The sequence below is a fragment of the Styela clava genome, chromosome 1, assembly GCF_964204865.1.
Source record: "Styela clava chromosome 1, kaStyClav1.hap1.2, whole genome shotgun sequence".
NCBI classification, from domain to species: Eukaryota; Metazoa; Chordata; class Ascidiacea; order Stolidobranchia; family Styelidae; genus Styela; species Styela clava.
Window position 1 is genome coordinate 6,451,276 of NC_135250.1, and position 17,016 is coordinate 6,468,291.

The 17,016-nt window shown below is 33.8% G+C and overlaps 3 protein-coding genes across 7 annotated transcripts in view; 2 read left to right on the top strand and 1 right to left on the bottom strand.

Moving 5' to 3' along the window:
* Positions 1-868: 868 nt before the first annotated feature.
* Positions 869-2,339, top strand: LOC120348088 (phosphatidylinositol N-acetylglucosaminyltransferase subunit C-like). The gene has a single exon (XM_039418206.2). The coding sequence runs from the start codon at positions 969-971 to the stop codon at positions 1,860-1,862; it is 894 nt and encodes a 297-aa protein (XP_039274140.2). The 5' UTR covers positions 869-968; the 3' UTR covers positions 1,863-2,339.
* On the top strand, positions 2,314-6,229 carry LOC120348078 (eukaryotic translation initiation factor 2 subunit 1-like). The gene is made up of 7 exons (XM_039418196.2): positions 2,314-2,598; positions 2,905-2,984; positions 3,421-3,581; positions 4,082-4,188; positions 4,308-4,405; positions 5,070-5,213; positions 5,590-6,229. Exons 1-7 carry the CDS (start codon positions 2,361-2,363, stop codon positions 5,701-5,703), a joined length of 942 nt encoding a protein of 313 aa, XP_039274130.1. The 5' UTR covers positions 2,314-2,360; the 3' UTR covers positions 5,704-6,229.
* Positions 6,230-7,515: 1,286 nt separating this feature from the next.
* Positions 7,516-17,016, bottom strand: part of LOC120341303 (uncharacterized) — a 35,545-nt gene continuing 26,044 nt past the window's right edge. For 3 of the 5 annotated variants that reach the window (XM_078117525.1, XM_078117529.1, XM_039409798.2), the window contains exons 28-53: positions 16,851-16,997; positions 16,565-16,756; positions 16,292-16,402; positions 16,032-16,169; positions 15,221-15,409; positions 14,958-15,071; positions 14,595-14,661; positions 14,391-14,504; positions 13,871-14,002; positions 13,263-13,343; positions 12,929-13,000; positions 12,712-12,792; positions 12,232-12,360; positions 12,073-12,150; positions 11,335-11,442; positions 10,798-10,938; positions 10,640-10,717; positions 10,069-10,173; positions 9,360-9,431; positions 9,087-9,200; positions 8,820-8,891; positions 8,559-8,690; positions 8,400-8,477; positions 8,219-8,323; positions 8,017-8,130; positions 7,516-7,732 (exon numbers count right to left, since the gene is read on the bottom strand). In XM_078117525.1, coding sequence (XP_077973651.1) covers positions 7,626-7,732; positions 8,017-8,130; positions 8,219-8,323; positions 8,400-8,477; positions 8,559-8,690; positions 8,820-8,891; positions 9,087-9,200; positions 9,360-9,431; positions 10,069-10,173; positions 10,640-10,717; positions 10,798-10,938; positions 11,335-11,442; positions 12,073-12,150; positions 12,232-12,360; positions 12,712-12,792; positions 12,929-13,000; positions 13,263-13,343; positions 13,871-14,002; positions 14,391-14,504; positions 14,595-14,661; positions 14,958-15,071; positions 15,221-15,409; positions 16,032-16,169; positions 16,292-16,402; positions 16,565-16,756; positions 16,851-16,997 — 2,871 coding nt within the window. In that variant the 3' untranslated portion in view covers positions 7,516-7,625. The remainder of the gene's footprint in view (positions 7,733-8,016; positions 8,131-8,218; positions 8,324-8,399; positions 8,478-8,558; positions 8,691-8,819; positions 8,892-9,086; positions 9,201-9,359; positions 9,432-10,068; positions 10,174-10,639; positions 10,718-10,797; positions 10,939-11,334; positions 11,443-12,072; positions 12,151-12,231; positions 12,361-12,711; positions 12,793-12,928; positions 13,001-13,262; positions 13,344-13,870; positions 14,003-14,390; positions 14,505-14,594; positions 14,662-14,957; positions 15,072-15,220; positions 15,410-16,031; positions 16,170-16,291; positions 16,403-16,564; positions 16,757-16,850; positions 16,998-17,016) is intronic. The other 2 variants (XM_078117530.1, XM_078117531.1) reach the window with 2 other exon arrangements.

A 17,016-nucleotide genomic window follows, 5' to 3' on the forward strand; every position in this document is an offset into this window, starting at 1 on the left:
ACATGGATTGGTAACCGGACGAGAGGCCGTGGTCCGCCATATGATTGAGCCGTCTTATCGGCTCTCCTCTTCCCCAGGATAAATATGTAAATCCTATCCTTTCCAGTGATGGGGTGCCAAACAGAAAAAAAGGATGAAATCCAGAGGAAGAAGAAATTTGACGAGTCAGCGTTAACATAACCCAAATCGGGAATAGGAAGAGTTCATCAGGTAATTGATTTGAGCGTATTTGAATGGCGCGAAGCCTTAACCACTTGCGAGGGTGAGAAGTCTGGCAATCCCCTCGCGCATAATTATGACGATTGGGTTTGTAATGCGATGACAATTGTGTTTCTTTGCGGTAACCGCCAGACCCAAAAAAGTTGACGGATTTTTTTGTCAAAAGATTTGGGTGTCGCTTACGGTGTAAATAAGAAGCGATCGCCGGATCCGGATCTCGAGCATCATTCACCCCTAACATGTGTGGACTGTAGAGTTTTTGGTGTTTCGTGTTGGTGTTTGCGCCATCGCCCATCATGGTGAACCATCATAGAGCAAATTCGCTCAACTTTGTGGTTAGTCTGTGCCGCTGTATGACTAAACGAGTTCTATTTGTTTTAATCAACCGTTTTATCGCCGTTTATGCTGAGTATGGAGTTGAAATAAACTTATCTTATCGTCCACCATGTACGGTACCGGTATCTGAAACTGTAGAACAAATACCGGTACCTACCGTACCGGCTAACTAATCCATACCTACTGGTACCGGTACCGTCAGACCGTACGATACGATATTTTGTTTGTAATGGCCCGCCACTGGGCTATAAACAGATAAAAGAACAGGTTCCTCAGATAAATTTGTTCATAGATTGTCTTGTATGTGCTTATTATTACAGTACCGGTATTGAGCCATTGTTATTATAAATTTCAGTTTTAACCTATTCATAGAGTAATATTGATTTTGGCTGTTGATATAAGCGTGTTCAAGAATGACAACTAATCGCAAAAAATGGAGAAAAGTATTGTACGAAGTTCAAAATGTTCCAGACAATTATGTGGATGAGTCTTTCCTCACGGAAATGCGAAAGAACATCTACATCAGAAAATATGAATATTGGGATCTCGTTCGTCAAATTGAAGTCATTACTCAACAACTTTGTACAGTCAGCTGTTTAATCGTTAGCTGGTGGTTACTCGATGAAGGCCTATATACTCCATATACTATGTTAAAATGGCTGATGCCTGTTTCAGTAATAGGCTTCTGCGTGTATTTATATTTAACAACGAGCCAGGGTGAGAGATGGAAAGCGTTATTTAGTAATGCTAAAACAGCAGTTGTTGTATTGTGTTTAACTGATTTTTTATCTCCGATATTAAAAACGTTGACGCACACTATTAGTACTGATACGATATATGCAATGAGTGTTCTAATGATTTTAGGACATTTACTGTTTCATGACTATGGGTCTGATGCTGCGCCAATTTCTAGAGCTGTATCGTTAAATATGTCATTGTTTTCGTCAGTATGTCTTGCGTCTCGATTGGATTCTTCGGAGCATGTATTCGCTATTGTTATTTTAGCGTTATTTCTTTTTGGATTTTGGCCCATGTTACAAAGAACATTAAGGCGTGAAACTCCGTGGTTTATGGATCCCTTTACTGTTTTATTGAGTATAGCAACGTTTTTGTTACTACTTTTTATTCATTTGTATATAAGTCTCTTATTTCTACTTCTAATTGTTTTTGTTAATTTCATCTGTCCTCTATTGTTGATGTCTCTTCAAATTCATAAAAATAATATTTATGGACCTTGGGATGAAGCAGTAATTGACCCGGATAGTCCTCGGATATTTACGGAAAAGAAATCATTCAAAAAAGAATAGTTTGTCAGCTTCTTATTCTGTGATATTATAATTTTTGTTTTTTAAATATTTATTGAAATGAATTTGGTTGAAAAAGTTTCATTCAGAAAATTTTATCGATGTATAGTTTTTGATTGTACAAACTGTTTATGTATCGATTGTTCGAAAAGAAGTGTCACGTCTCTTTAATTAAGAATTGTTTCAAATGTGAAGATATGTTTATATTGTTCGGTTCATAGATTCCATTTGTATGTCTATATGCAAAAGAATTACTGTAGACATATTTGTTGTTTTTTCCAGGTTGCGTCACATAACCACTGACTTAGCTCTAGTCTGTTGAACAGACAAAAGGCCACAGTTTGCCATATGATTTGAGTCCCTGGGATAAATATGAAAAAGTGTATCATATGCTTGACTATTGGTTAATCTATATAAGAGAATTTTATTCAAGTTTTATGTTTTTAATTGTTTTTATTTGAATTGTATATTTTTATATAGTTGTTAGCAAATTAACTCAAAATGCCGATCTCGTGTCGATATTATAAGGATAAGTTTCCGGAGGTTGAAGATGTTGTCATGGTGAATGTTCGATCCATCGCAGAGATGGGAGCTTACGTTAAATTGCTTGAATACAATAACATTGAAGGAATGATATTGCTTAGTGAATTGTCGAGACGTCGTATTCGATCTATCAATAAGTTGATTCGTGTCGGTCGTGATGAATGTGTCGTTGTTATAAGAGTAGATAAAGAAAAAGGTAGGGAGTTTCGTGCGATTGTTAATAAATAAGATTCAATGAAATTTATGTATTTGCAAATTTCAATATCCGATTCAAAACGAAATAGGCGAAAATGTGTTCTTTTTGTTGTTTATCGTCTTATAGTACTGACATTTTGATTATCAACTTTTGTGTCTTATAGATAGAAAAGTTATATTTTTGAAGATCACGATTTGTCATAGTATTTAACAAAAATTGCTGGATTAGCATTATTGCAATGCTATTGTTGCCTTTTTATCTTTTGATATATTGTGATTATTTTATAATAATTTGCTACTTTTTCAGGTTACATTGATTTATCAAAAAGAAGAGTTTCACAAGAAGAAGCAAAAAAATGTGAAAATAAGTATTCAAAAGCAAAATGTGTAAGTAGTGTTTCAGTGTTAATTCTGTAGCAGGAATATTGTTATTCAATAATTTAACGCTCACTAGGATTTACTTACTACTCTTACGGCATGTTAATTAAGAGGTATACAGCGATATTTGTTGATATACTAGATGTCTAGTATTTTCATCTAGTTTAGAATTTATGTTTGGTCATGCTAGGTATAAGAAAGTATTCATATTGCGGTCTTCATTATATATTTTGAATCATCATTATATATTCCATGATCTGGTGGATTTCTGAATTTTATCGATGTCTTTTGGGAAATAAGGCATCAACTTTATTTCATATGCTTGTAAGTTGAAACTATATGTGAAACAACATTTTGACCAGAGCTAGTGCTCAACTTATCAAACTTTTTTAGTAAATTTTGAAACATGTAATGAAAGCAAAAAAATAAAAATTTTTTAATACAGGTTTACAGCATTCTTCGTCATACTGCTGAACTTCTAGGTTTTCAGACAGATGAAGATTTTGAAGATTTATTTGACCGAACAGCCTGGGCGTTGGATACAAAATATAAGAGACCAACTGAAAAATATCCTGCTTCATATGATCTATTTAAGAGAGCTATAGAGTAAATGCCAATCTTTTTGCATAATTGTACCTATGTACCTCTCTATGTGTAATTGATTTCTGTGAAATTTTGCATTTGTGCCACGAAAAGTTCGGATTATCAATCTGAATCTTATAGAGCTTGTACCTTGCTCATGAAATTTCCAATACTCCCTCTTCAAGGCCACCACGATTGTCCATATTAGAATGGTTTGATATTCTACTTTTTGTCACAAAAAGATGAAACAAAACAATTTTTTTTCTGAAAAAATAGACTTAAGTAATGATTTCGCAAATTTGCAATAGATTTGATAAAAAAAAGCAGCCATCTCATTAGTTTTAACAAAATTCTTTGATATCGATATTCCTTGGCATTTAAGTCTCAAGTATATTGTCATATATTATGCAAAAATAAATCTACATATAGACTGTTGTAATATGTCATCTGTTCCTTTTACACCTCTCAATCTGCTTTTGTTGAAGACTTTCCAAAAAAAATAAAAAATACCATCAATTTTATAGTGAACCACAAGTTCTTGATGAACTCCAATTATCAGAAGAAGAGAAATCAGTTTTGATGAAAAATATTAGGAGAAGGTTGACTCCGCAAGCAATGAAAATTCGATCAGGTATATTTTGATATCTGGTTATTGATGACCTTCCTGGCAGTTACATATTCCAAGTTTTATCTCAATTCCCTCTCCGTATTGGTCACTGAACAATCTTTGAATTTTTTTTTTTCTAACAGATGTTGAAGTATCTTGCTATACATATGAAGGAGTAGATGCAGTGAAAAATGCTCTTTTGAAAGGAATTGATTGTTCTACTGAAGAACATAAAATCAAAGTATGTATTTTTGTGTGATATATCATTCATATCTACTCTGAGCACGGCGCTTAAGTCCTAACAAGGAACCACTGTTCTTAAGAAAATTGAGAAATGATCTAATACAGTGGTTCCTTAACTGTGGGCCAAATACGGCCTGCGTAATGATTCCGCCGAACTTGAGTAACATAGTTTTCACTTGGCTTACGTAAAGATATTATAAAGGGCTCTGTTCTTCCCATGTTTCCTTCTAAATGTTTTCGATTGTCCCTCTTAACTCTTTCGATTTTAATCGGTAAGTATGTTGATAGGTATTTGTCTGTTAGATGCACGCAATATCTCACGAAATCGAGATTGAATCTGCTCAAGATTTTGCATGTGCATTCATTATATGTCGTACCATAAGCCTATTGATTTTGGATGAATTATGTCGTATAATTAGCGAGTTATTAATTAATTAGTGATGGGACACAAGGTGTCACTATGGAGTAAGAGCGCTGTTTTGGGGGATCCCCTAACTTTCGATCGATAAGTCTTCGGTCTCTGACCGATATTCTCGTTTCGATATTGATGACTTGCACTATCTAACATAGTTAAATATTAGTTTTGAAATAAGGTTCTGTATTTATGTATATAATAGTTAGATTGCAGAAACATTTTTCAAAGAAAGAATTTTATATTCCAGATCAATTTGATTGCTCCACCTGTCTATGTGCTGACAACCCAATCTTTGGATCGACAAGTAGGTTTGAATGCATTGCAAGATTGCTTGAATGAGATTGAAAAAACTATAAAAGAATCGGGTGGCAATTTCAAAGTTAAAATGGAGGTAAGTTGTGTTAACTTTTCTTTCTCTAATTGGACAAAAAACGAGCCTTGATTCATTTCTCTGATGTGTTGTTTTTCTTGTTGGGATTTCAGTACCTTAGTACTGTTTTTTAAGGGTTATCATTACCAATTATGGCCACAGGATGTGTCCTAGCAATGCCCATTTTGCTCTATAAATTTGACCATTTAGAAAATTATAAGGCTTGGCTCTATCTCAATAATTTTTCATGGTGTGGCCCTATCAGATCTCTGAATAGGGCGACAATGGCCTGTTGAAGAAGTGATAAAAAAAAAAATTTCCAGGTTTTTACAGTCTGATAAAATAGTCTTGTTGAAATATTTGTCATAATATAATACCTGATAATCTATATTTACAGCCTAAAGTAGTAACCGATATGGATGATGCTGAGCTTCAAAAGGAACTTGAAAAATTAGCTTTAATGAATGAAGAAGTTGACGGCGATGATGAACCAGATGAATATGATGACTGATACATTCATGAATAACAGTCCCACTCTGTTCACATGATACTTGCATACATATTAGGCTGGTGGGTTTCAGAGTTTAACTTTATTTCCACAATCTCATCTGATACGTACAAAGAAAAGGAAAGTTTTAAAAGAGTATCGAATTATGTAAATACACCAAAACGACATTGTAAAATTTGCTGATCTTCATAGGGAATCTAAAATTGTGGTCCTAACTTGTATTGCTGCTGTAATTTTGCTTTTATAGTACTTCAAAATTGTTGCGTCTATTCATCAGTATAGGCAATCATGTTGAGGTAACTTGTTCATATTGTTTATAAATTTGGTTGCCGGATATTTAATTATTTTTGAGACATTGTTGGAACTAAAAGATATTCTCTAACAATGGTGTGAACAAGGAAGATCCTGCGAATTTGTGTTAATTTCATCCGGTGTTTGAGTGATAATATGGTTTTGTTTCTGACTGGAATCTAAGATGTCGGTATTGCTTGATAGTAACAGAATAAAAAACAAATGTAAATGCACTTGATATCTTTTTTTTGGTTTATATGGGAGGACTGGGATTACTATGGTTACTGAAGAAGGATAGATTACAGAGTACATGTAGGAGCATGACTGTGGATGTGGTGCTTTGCTCTAGATTTGAAAAATTCCCGCTCCGGCTCTGGAATATAAAATTTAGCCGAACCATTAAGAAAGGCGATTTTTAAGATAAAAACTTGGGCACATCAAAGTACTAAACTGCTAAGAACCCTTATCAAATTTGATGCTTTTTGTAGAAAATTTTCACCCCGTTATCACCATTAAAAGATTGAAGTTTCGTTTGTGTCACCTGCTCTTATCTCAAATGGATTTTGGTAATAACACTTCAGTGGTAACTCAGGATGGATTCGTCCGTGTGACGTCATAATGAATTTTTTTTTTGAAAGCACAAAATCAATGTTTTTATTAATAAAGAAAATTGTAGTTATGGAAAATTGCAAAATACCGACGTAAATAAATATTCCAGCGCGACCATTTCTCGGAAAACTATTGCTGAGAATTTGTACAGTGAATACATCTTTGAAATTAGATTTCAACTCAATCTTTATGACAGCCAAGAAATGACATTTTTAAGAACATCAAATATCCAGCAGTCGTTACTTGGTGGATTACATCCCTATGTGAAATTACAAAAGAGGACTAGACTATTGTTGAAATACGCTACCGGGACGATTTAGGACTATTGGCACAGTTCATTTTCCTAAACCAGAGGTGTGCAACAGGCAACCCGCAGGCCACAATTCGGCACACCAAGCCATTCAGTGTGGTCCTTGTCAACACTATAATATTCCATTACCAAGCATAAAATCTTAACCCGGAAGTTTATGTTTAAAAAAGAGGCTCACATGGATATAGGTACATAGGCCTACTTTTAAATCTTTAGCCGTTTTACCCAGTGCCTTTATTTCTGTAACGGTTTGAAATTCAACAACAAAAATGTTCCACACCCTGCCCTAAACCGTATGCCTTGTAAGCTTTAACAGGAATTGGCAGTCTTCCGTAGCTTAACAAAAAGTGCAAGTGAGTGACCCGCAAGTTAAGAATTTGTGTCAATGATCTATTTTTTTGCTCATCATGAAACTTGATTCGGCGATAACTTAAATCTAAAAATTAGTTTCGAAGCTCTAATAATATATATGTCATGGACATAGTACATCAAAGCGGGACATAATACTAGTTTTCATTCATTCATAAGGACCACTTGTTTCCCACCCCCTATTTAGTAGTCCACCTTCATACCCGATGTGCAGCTTTTGAAAAAAAAAGCACAAATAAAAGATATATTGTATTGGAACATCACAAAAATGCGAAAGAAACCAAAACAATATCATAAAATAAATAAAAGAAGATTTTTCATAAAATTTCACTGAAATGTAAAATCATCAAAATCTTCTCCTCAAGGCACGGAAGAATTTTTTTACACGAGAAACTTTTGTCGAAGATGGCTCAGTCAGAAATATGATTTCCTCACCAGAAGATGAGTCATTATCTGGAAAACGAAGATTCATGAAGCAAAAATATAACAAAAAGTGCAATTTTCAAACATTTATAAGGTGAGGAGACTTTGAACAAGTGTAGGCATAATATGACCCTATTTTAAATTTTAAATAACATCCTGGATGACAGCGAAATGAAATGTATAACTATAAATAAAGAAATGCAAAAAGAATAAATAGTAAAATAAATGTAAAAATAATAAATCAAAATATAATCATGAATTTTTGACTCAGTTTCTACATAAAAACCGATATGATTAAAATTAGTTAGAATTACCATTCATTCTGTCCTTCTTTGCCATCTTGTCATTTTTACCGGGAATCGGATTTTTCTCGTTACGTTTGTGTGGTATTATTCTTCTCAATGCCTTGAGTACACCTTTGAACTTGCCTGCAAATAAAATTGTGTTGGTAAATTGTTACTTCAACATCATTTAGCTTCAAATTAGAGGGTAGCAGAAAAGGAACTAACTATTTACCTTTATCAATCTTTTCTTCTATTTCCTCTTCTTCAAACAACTTATTTGGAATTTCTTTGTCCAATGTTGTTAAATTCTCTTTCGCATTGTCGAATTCAAATTCTCCTGAGTTATTAAGAGTTAAAAGTGATTTTCTATGCAGATTAATAGTAATATTTTGAATCCATGTTAAAAAGCTCACCTCTATTGGCATAATACCGAATTTCCTCTTCGCTCAACAATTCACTCGAACTAACGCTTTCACAATGCTCTGAATCACCTGAAAATTCAATAATATTTTGTAAGTTTTTTAATATTAACGGAAGAAACCCTGAAATACAGAAATTGGAAATATCATTACCATGTATAACTAATACTTGGACACTTTTCCTTCCTTCCTCTTCATTTAGATCTTTTCCATCTCCCCATTGTTTTCCAGAACTACATTGTGGAATTTCGCCGTTCAATGATTCGAGTGTGTTGGCAAATTCTCCTGGTAACAAAATAATAGTTCTTTCTTGTGCAGAATAAAAGTAAGATTTCAAATCAAATACCATATTGTGATAGGTCAACAGAACTATTGCACAAATAAGAAAAAATACAAGAATGAACAATTATTCACCTTCCCGACTTTTAACTGGTGAATCCAGTTCTTTCTCTACTTTATTATCCGACGTTTCGACAGAATTATCACCTTTGAATATAAAAACGAAGTTTGAAAATTACAATACCTTGAAAAAACAAAGGCATTTCACATGTTCACTTTTCACGTTACTTTAAGTAACAACCTGGACGACAACGAAAACAAATATATAATCATGATATCAAATCTGAATTTTTACTCGGTTTTTACACAAACTCTGATATGATTAAATTTAGTTAGAATTACCATCCATTCTGCCTTTCTTTGCCATCTTGTCATTTTTACCAGGAATCTGATGTTTCTCGTTATCCTGGTGTGGCACTATTCTCCTCAATGCCTTGAGCACACCTTTCAACTTCCCTAATAATAAGTTCAACATCATTTAGCTTCGTAATATAGATTCAAGAATAAAAAAATCACTTCAATTAAATTTATATTTTCTAATTCCTATGTTCAGTTTTTCTTTTATTGAAAGTACAATGACGAGTACAGTAATAAAAATAAAGGCTTTTATTTTACCTTTTCGTTTCTTGGCTGGCGAATCAGTTTGTTTCGCTGCCTTGTCCTGCCTTGCATCTGAATCGCCACTTTCTGATAAGAAATATAGTTAGTAATATGATGAAAACAGCGTGATTATAAATTTCATTACAGAAAAACTAACAGATAAAGCAAAGCTGGGAATGTATCCTGGTTGTGAGACAATATATTTGGAATAGAATTTAAAACCACATTATTGCAAGATAATAAACCTTACAACAAAAGCTTGCAACTGTTTGGTGATAGAATAAAATTCAGTTTTTTGCTTTTGAGTTTTTGCAGATGAGTTTGCTTTCTGATTCCAAGAAAGTTTATCATCTTCTAACAAAAATAGTTCGCAACTTCAATCGTTATGAGAAGTAATTTATTTTAGGTACTCCCGAAATAAGTTAACCAAGATGGCGGACACCGGAATGTAGTAGCCTATATTTATGTACCATGTCAGGGTTGGGCCATAATTTTATTCAAATTTTCCTAATTTCAGTTCTATTACAAGTTCGTGGACTAGCCAAGTGACTCCTGTAGCATTACCTGAAATTATGGCCTAACCCTAACCTGGTACATATACTACATACTGGTGTCGCCATCTTGGTTTACATACTTTGGGAGCACCTTATTTTATGCAATATTTATTTATGTAAATCGTTGTCAATTGCTCAATTCCTTATTTGAGAATTTCCAATAAAGTAACCTTTATCAATCTTTTCTTCGATTTCCTCTTCTTCAAACAACTTATTTGGAATTTCTCTGTCCAATGTTGTTGAATTCTCTTCTGCATTATCCAATTCAAATTCTCCTGATAACAAAAATCAAAAGGTTTTTTCTTATGCAGATTGAATCCATGTTAAAAACTATCCATAAGTTATATAATGACAATATTTTTAGAACGTTTATCATCTTCTAAAACGAAGCTTCAAATAGGGAACTATTACCATTTAAATTACATCTATACAAAACCAAGTCAAGTCAAGTCTATTTTTTCCAACTGGTAGAATAGATACCAATCTTACACAAAATACGAGAAAAAGGGATAATTACACGTTTTTACTGGAGAAGGGAAGCTGCAGGTAACCAAAAGTGGGTAAACAAGAAAGCCGACACCAATAGTATTTAATTTAAACTGCACTGTTATTGTCAGTGAGTATGGTATGGTTTCGGTGAATTATCTAACTACTATAGAGAGAGATGTATATATTTATTATTGATCTCAGATTTTTTGTCAAATATTCAATTCACTATGCAAAAATTTTAAATAAAGTTACCTCTATTGGCATAATACCGAATTTCCTCTTCGCTCAACAATTCACTCGAACTAACACTTTCACAGCGATCTGAATCACCTGAAAATTATACAATATTTTGTATTTTTTTAATATTGACGAAAATGAGCCAAAAACACAGAAACTGGGAATATCATTACCATGTATAACTAATACTTGGACACTTTTCCTTCCTTCTTCATCTAGATCTTTTCCATCTCCCCATTGTTTTCCAGAACTACATTGTGGAATTTCTGCTACTGCTACCTTGTTCCTTGATGTTGCATCTGAATTGCCACTTTCTGATAAAAAAAATAATTAGTAATATAATAACAACAGCGAGATTATAAATTGCTTTTAATTCGAAAAAACTAACCGATAAAACTAAAATGGGAATGGAACCTGGTTGTGAGACATTATATTTAGAATCACAATCTTCAATCACAATATTGCAAGATAATGAACCACATTAAAAGCCTGCAACTGTTTGGCAATAGAATAAAATTCAGTTTTTTTGCTTTTTTGCAGATGAGTTTGCTTTCTGATTAGAAAAAAGTTTATCATCTTCTAAAAAAAACGGTTTGCAACTTCAAAAATTATAGAAATTGTTTTTATGCAAAATTTATTTATACATATATTTTTATACAAATCGATGTCAATTGCTCAATTCATTATTTGAGAGTTTCTAATAAATTGACCTTTATCAATCTTTTCTTCGATTTCCTCTTCTTCAAACAACTTATTTGGAATTTCCCTTTCCAAAGTTGTTGTTGAATTTTCTTCTGTATTGTCGAATTCGAATTCTCCTGATAACAAAAATCAAAAAGTTATTCCTTATGCAGACTAGGCTAATGGTAATATTTTTAATATATGTTAAAAAGCTATCCATGAATCATATAATGACGAGATTTTAAGAAAGTTTATCATCTTTTAAAACAAGGGTGGGCAAAGTTTAGGACCAGGTACCAAAATTTTTGTCCACCTAGACTGGCAGGTAATGTAAGTGTGACATAATGAGTTTCTTTTTACGGACACTATTAACTAACAGTGTTACAAAAGCAAAAGTGGAAAACGATAAAAAATTTGGTTTACGGTAGTTTGGCTGTGACAGCATCAGTCTGGCCAGATTGAAGTACCCAACGGGCCGGATTTGGCCCGCAGGTCATAGTTTGCTCATATCAGTTCTTAAACAATGCTTCAAATAGAGTAGGTTCAGATAATCACATAATTTTACTGCGGAAGGGAAGCTGCTCGGAACCAAAGCAGGTGAACGAGAACACCGACATCTAAAATTCTAATATCTAGTTCGGTGAGTATGGTATGGTTTCGGAGAATTATCTAACTATAATCGCGAGAGATATATACAATATTTGTTATTAATCAAAGATTCTTACTAATTACTAAATTCACTACGTAAGAACTTCAAATAAAGTTACCTCTATTGGCATAATACCGAATTTCCTCTTCGCTCAACAATTCACTTGAACTAACGCTTTCACAACTCTCCGAATCACCTGAAAATTCAATAATATTTTGTAAGTTTTTTAAAATTGACGTAAATAATCCAAAAACACAGAAACTGGGAATATCATTACCATGTATAACTAATACTTGAACACTTTTCCTTCCTTCTTCATCTAAATCTTTTCCATCTCCCCATTGTTTTCCAGAACTACATTGTGGAATTTCTCCGTTCAGTGTTTCGAATGTGTTGCCAAATTCTCCTGATGACAAAAGAAAAGTTCGAAAAAAGATTTATCATCTTCTAAAAAGACTTGCAACCTCAAACATTATGAAAATTTAATTGTTTTAACAGAAAATCTATTTATACTTCTAATTCATAAAAATCATTGTTAACTGGCAAACATGGGAATGTAGTATGTGTACCAGGTCATAATTTTATTCCAATTTTCCTTATTTTAGTACTATTACGAGTTCGGAGTCTAGCCAAGTGACTCCCGTAGTACATGTACTTGAAATTATGACCCAACCCTAACCTGGTACACATACTACGTCCGGTGTCCGCCATCTTGTTTCACATACTTCGAGAGTACCAGCATTTCTAATAGAATTACCTTTATCAATCTTTTCTTCGATTTCCTCTTTTTCGAACAACTCATTTGGAATTTCTCTTTCCAATGTTGTTGAATTCTCTTCTGATTGTCGAATTCGAACAAAAAGCAAAAAGTTATTTCTTGTGCAGAGTAAGAGTAAAATTTTAAATCTAAATACCATGCCGATTTTGTACAAATATGATAAAATATATATCAGTATGAATAAACCATTATTCACCTTTCTGACTTGTAACTGGTAAATTCAGCTCTTTCTCTACTTCGTTATCCAATGTTTCGACAGAATTTTCACCTTCGAATATAAAAACGAAGTTTGAGAATTACTTTAAAAAACAATTTGGGCATATTTGACAAGATGCGTTTCACATATTCACTCTGAACAAGGCCCAGGACAAGCAACCAGACAGCGATAAAAACTATTTTTGTAAGGACCGAAATCTTGCAGACCCGGTATACCCATCTTATTACACTTTAAATAAGGTGGTGGAAATAACGCCTGAATCTATGTTTTTATTATTTTAATTACAGTTGATTGCAATACAAAGCATGAATACCCATTGGTTCTTTCCCTGGTGATATTCGTTGTCGATTGATTGTCTTTTGGATCAGCTCAATGTTGTCGGCTTCATCACAGCCTGAAATTTTTTTTTTGTAAATTATAATGTTTACAATTTAGGTTAATCCATTCCATTATATTAGAATTTACATATTTATAATGATATAATGAATGATTGTAAATCGCTTTCATTACAGAAAAACTACCGGTAGCTAAGCTGGGAATGGATCTTGGTTGCAAGACATTAAAATTGGAATCGCATCTCAAACCATAGTAATGCAAGACAGGATTTACATATTTATCCTGGGTGAGAGAAAAGCCGATAAGACGGCTTAACCATATGACGAACCATGGTCTCTCGTTCGGTTACCATTACATGTCGGGTATGATATTAGTTAGTTATTTGTTTTCGGAACCATGAACTTGATGGTGGACGAAGCCGTAACTGACCAGCGGTTACGTGAACCACCCTACGGCGGTGAGGAGTCCAGAAATCCTCTCACACATAACCATCCCCGAATGGGATTCGAACCTTAGGTGGCGAGTGTATTCCTAACACTTGACACAATGAGCCACACCGCCGTTGTTTTAATAAATGCAAGTTACCTTCATCAAGCTCATCCACCTCGACTATATCACGAAGCTTCGAAGAGAAATTTGTGCCTTCCATACGAAAGGCTTCAATGGGCAAAGAACGCTGTTCTTTCTCTCTGTTTATAACACGAGTGCCTGAACCATCTAATAAAACGAAAATTTGGTGTCGTTAAAAATAAGATCAAAATATGGATAATTATTTATTCGGTGGGAACACTATTGAAAGAGTTTTTTCATTTCTGCATAATTTAATGTGGTGTAGGAAAATTCGCCACAGGAAATCTCGCCGTAGGAAATGTTGCCAGATAGGAAAAATCGTCGTATGAAAAATTGCCTCATTTAAAAAAGATTTGTTATTTAAGAGCATACCCTAACCCTATAAACATAACTTTTTTAATCACAAATACTTGTTTTACAGCAAAATGCTCTTGTGATTTTTCCTATGTGGCAAAATTTCCTGCGGCCTACTTTTCGGACACGATTTAATGTATCTTTCCTTTCGGCAAATATTTCTAAAAAAAATTGTTATTACCGCCATGATTTTCTTCCAATGGTTCCTCTCCTTCTGCTATGCCACATAGATTTGAAGAAAAATGTTTACGATGGACTTTTTTCATTTTTCTGTCAATCATTTGAGCATCGTCCGCTTTGAAAATAAATAATTTTAGCACCATAATATAATGAGTGATTTTCATGTAATAAAGAACTCAAAATAAGCATTACATATAAAACTTACGTCTTCTTATATCCGGGTTGAAGGGTTCTTTCAATTTTGCTAGTCTTTTGTTACGAAATATGAATTTCTGAAAAAATATAAATTATTTGTAATAGAAGTAATTGAACACTGAAATATAAAAAGTGGAATAATAAAACTTTTTCAAATTCAATCGTATGATGAATCTATGAATCAGAGCATATGTTTGTTGAAATTTTGATCAGGATGCATCTCATTTGACGAGCTTAACTATCATTACACTTTTAGACCAAATTAAAAATTGGTGCAATCAGTTGTAAAGGCTGAAAATGATAAATCTTAAAATTAAATTTTGCGCCAATATCAGTATAGTCATAATATGCACGTATTATAGCATAAACTTACCGAATCATTTCCAACTCTCTGATCCTGCATTGCAATAATGGATGGATATTTTGTCTCAGAAACTGAAACTTTTTTCTCGACATCATCTAATTTGCATTGGAGTTGGATCAGAGTCTAAAAAAATGATTATATGGAGCGTTATTGCTAATTATTGTTCAAAAATTCATTAGTTAAGGCAGCAAATTTTGTATTTGAGTGACTTTATTAACGCCTTGAGTACTTAGAGCCTCGTTTTGAGTAATCCAGTAAAATACAAATCCTACCTCAGACTGCAATGATTTGACATCTTCAACCTCCTTGCTTGATTCTTGTTTCTCTCTGTTCAGAGAGATGGGAGAAGTTGAAGGTTTGGCCACAGTGACTGAAGTCTTTTCTTGCAAATCACTATGTTCCGGTTTATACTCGGCCGAGTCTGTGGTGTTATCACTGGTTGTCTTCTCTTCTGATGGTAACTAAATAAAAAAAAAAAAAGGTTTCAAACAATGAGAAAAAAAAAAATTAAAACCTCTAAGTATTTGGATACCGTAACTGTAATCGCTTGCGAAATAAAACGAAGCTCTGATGGCATTTTATCGCCATCGCCAATTTCCTAACCCTAACCTGGTACACATATTACGTTCCGGTGTCCGCCATCTTGGTTCACATACTTCGAGAGTACCCATGATGGAATATCTGTTTTGTTATATCATACACAATTAAATTCAGTATGTAACAGTAACTTATAATCTTCACAGATGACTGTAAGGAAACAAATTTATTCAAAGGAAAAATCCTGCACCATGACTTTTCAATCAATAACCTGTGATATTTGAACTAGCAATTTCGGACCAGGTACTTGTTCTCCTTCGGAGTTTACGTTAGAGACAAAAATATGTGATGCGAGAGATTCAACTCCATCGCTTGAGTTCAAATCCTATGCCTAACACCTCACTCAGAGAGTAATAAATTGGGTAGGCAATGCCGAAAGATTTCGGTCCCCCCCCTAAATAAAGTAACCGCTCACATAACAGTGATTGCTCATGCAGAGCCATTTGCAGAGCGAAACAAGGATAAATGTGTCGTTTAAAAACAAACCTTTGATGGTATTTTATCGTCATCACCAATTTCCTTAACTGCTTTATACTGTGCCATTCTGGAAGAATCAAAAGTTTGAGAATCATTTGCAGACGATGAAGTTTTTCTTCTCCTCCTCCTAGATCTTGGGGGAGTATCCTAAATTTAAAACAATCAGAGAACGTGTTACAGTAGAAGCTTGCAAAACGTTGTTACTGAATACTCAAGTACGATTAAATTGTCTTTAAATAAGGAATCCAAACCTATGTCAGCTAACTCACTTCAAGAAATACTTCCACGCCATCGTTGAAGAAACGAACATGAGTCTCAACCTCTGATTCTGAGCTGCTTTCTTGCAAATCAGTCAATTTGCTTTCAGGTCTTGATTCAGCCTGAATGACAAAAATTTGTAAATTATAGGAGAAGAGGCTTTGGGACAGGTTATTTAAAACTGAGTAGTTTACACAGCAAGTTTCGTATTTGAGTGACTTTATCACCTTGAGTGTATAGAACCTCGCTTTGAGAAATCCTTACCAATAAAATACCAATCCTACCTCAGACGGCAATGATTTGACATCTTCAACCTCCTTGCTTGATTCCTGTTGTTCTCTGTTCAGAGAGATGGGAGAGGAAGTTGAAGGTTTAGCCACAGTGACTGAAGTCTTTTCTTGCAAATCACTATGTTCCGGTTTATACTCGACCGAGTCTGTGGTGTTATCACTGGTTGTCTTCTTTTCTGCTGGTAACTAAATTAGAAAATAAAAAAAATTTTCAAAAGGAGAAAGTTTTATTGAAAAAAACAAGTATTCGGATCATTGCAATCGCTTGCAAAACACGAACCTCTGATGGCATTTTATCACCATCACCAAGTTTCTCAACCGCCACATCCTGTTTCATTTTGAAAGAATCAAAAGTTTGAGAATCATCTGCAGACGCTGAAGTCTTTTCTCGCAAATCACCCAAGATGTTTTCAGATTTTGTTTGACCCTGGAAAAAGCAAACAACA

Excerpts from the sequence above, each read along its gene's own strand:
- LOC120348088 (XM_039418206.2), top strand. The coding sequence starts at position 969 with ATGACAACTAATCGCAAAAAATGGAGAAAAGTATTGTACGAAGTTCAA.
- LOC120348078 (XM_039418196.2), top strand. The coding sequence starts at position 2,361 with ATGCCGATCTCGTGTCGATATTATAAGGATAAGTTTCCGGAGGTTGAA. Across the intron at positions 4,189-4,307 it reads AGCAATGAAAATTCGATCAG|ATGTTGAAGTATCTTGCTAT; the intron begins GTATATTTTGAT and ends TTTTTCTAACAG. Across the intron at positions 5,214-5,589 it reads ATTTCAAAGTTAAAATGGAG|CCTAAAGTAGTAACCGATAT; the intron begins GTAAGTTGTGTT and ends CTATATTTACAG.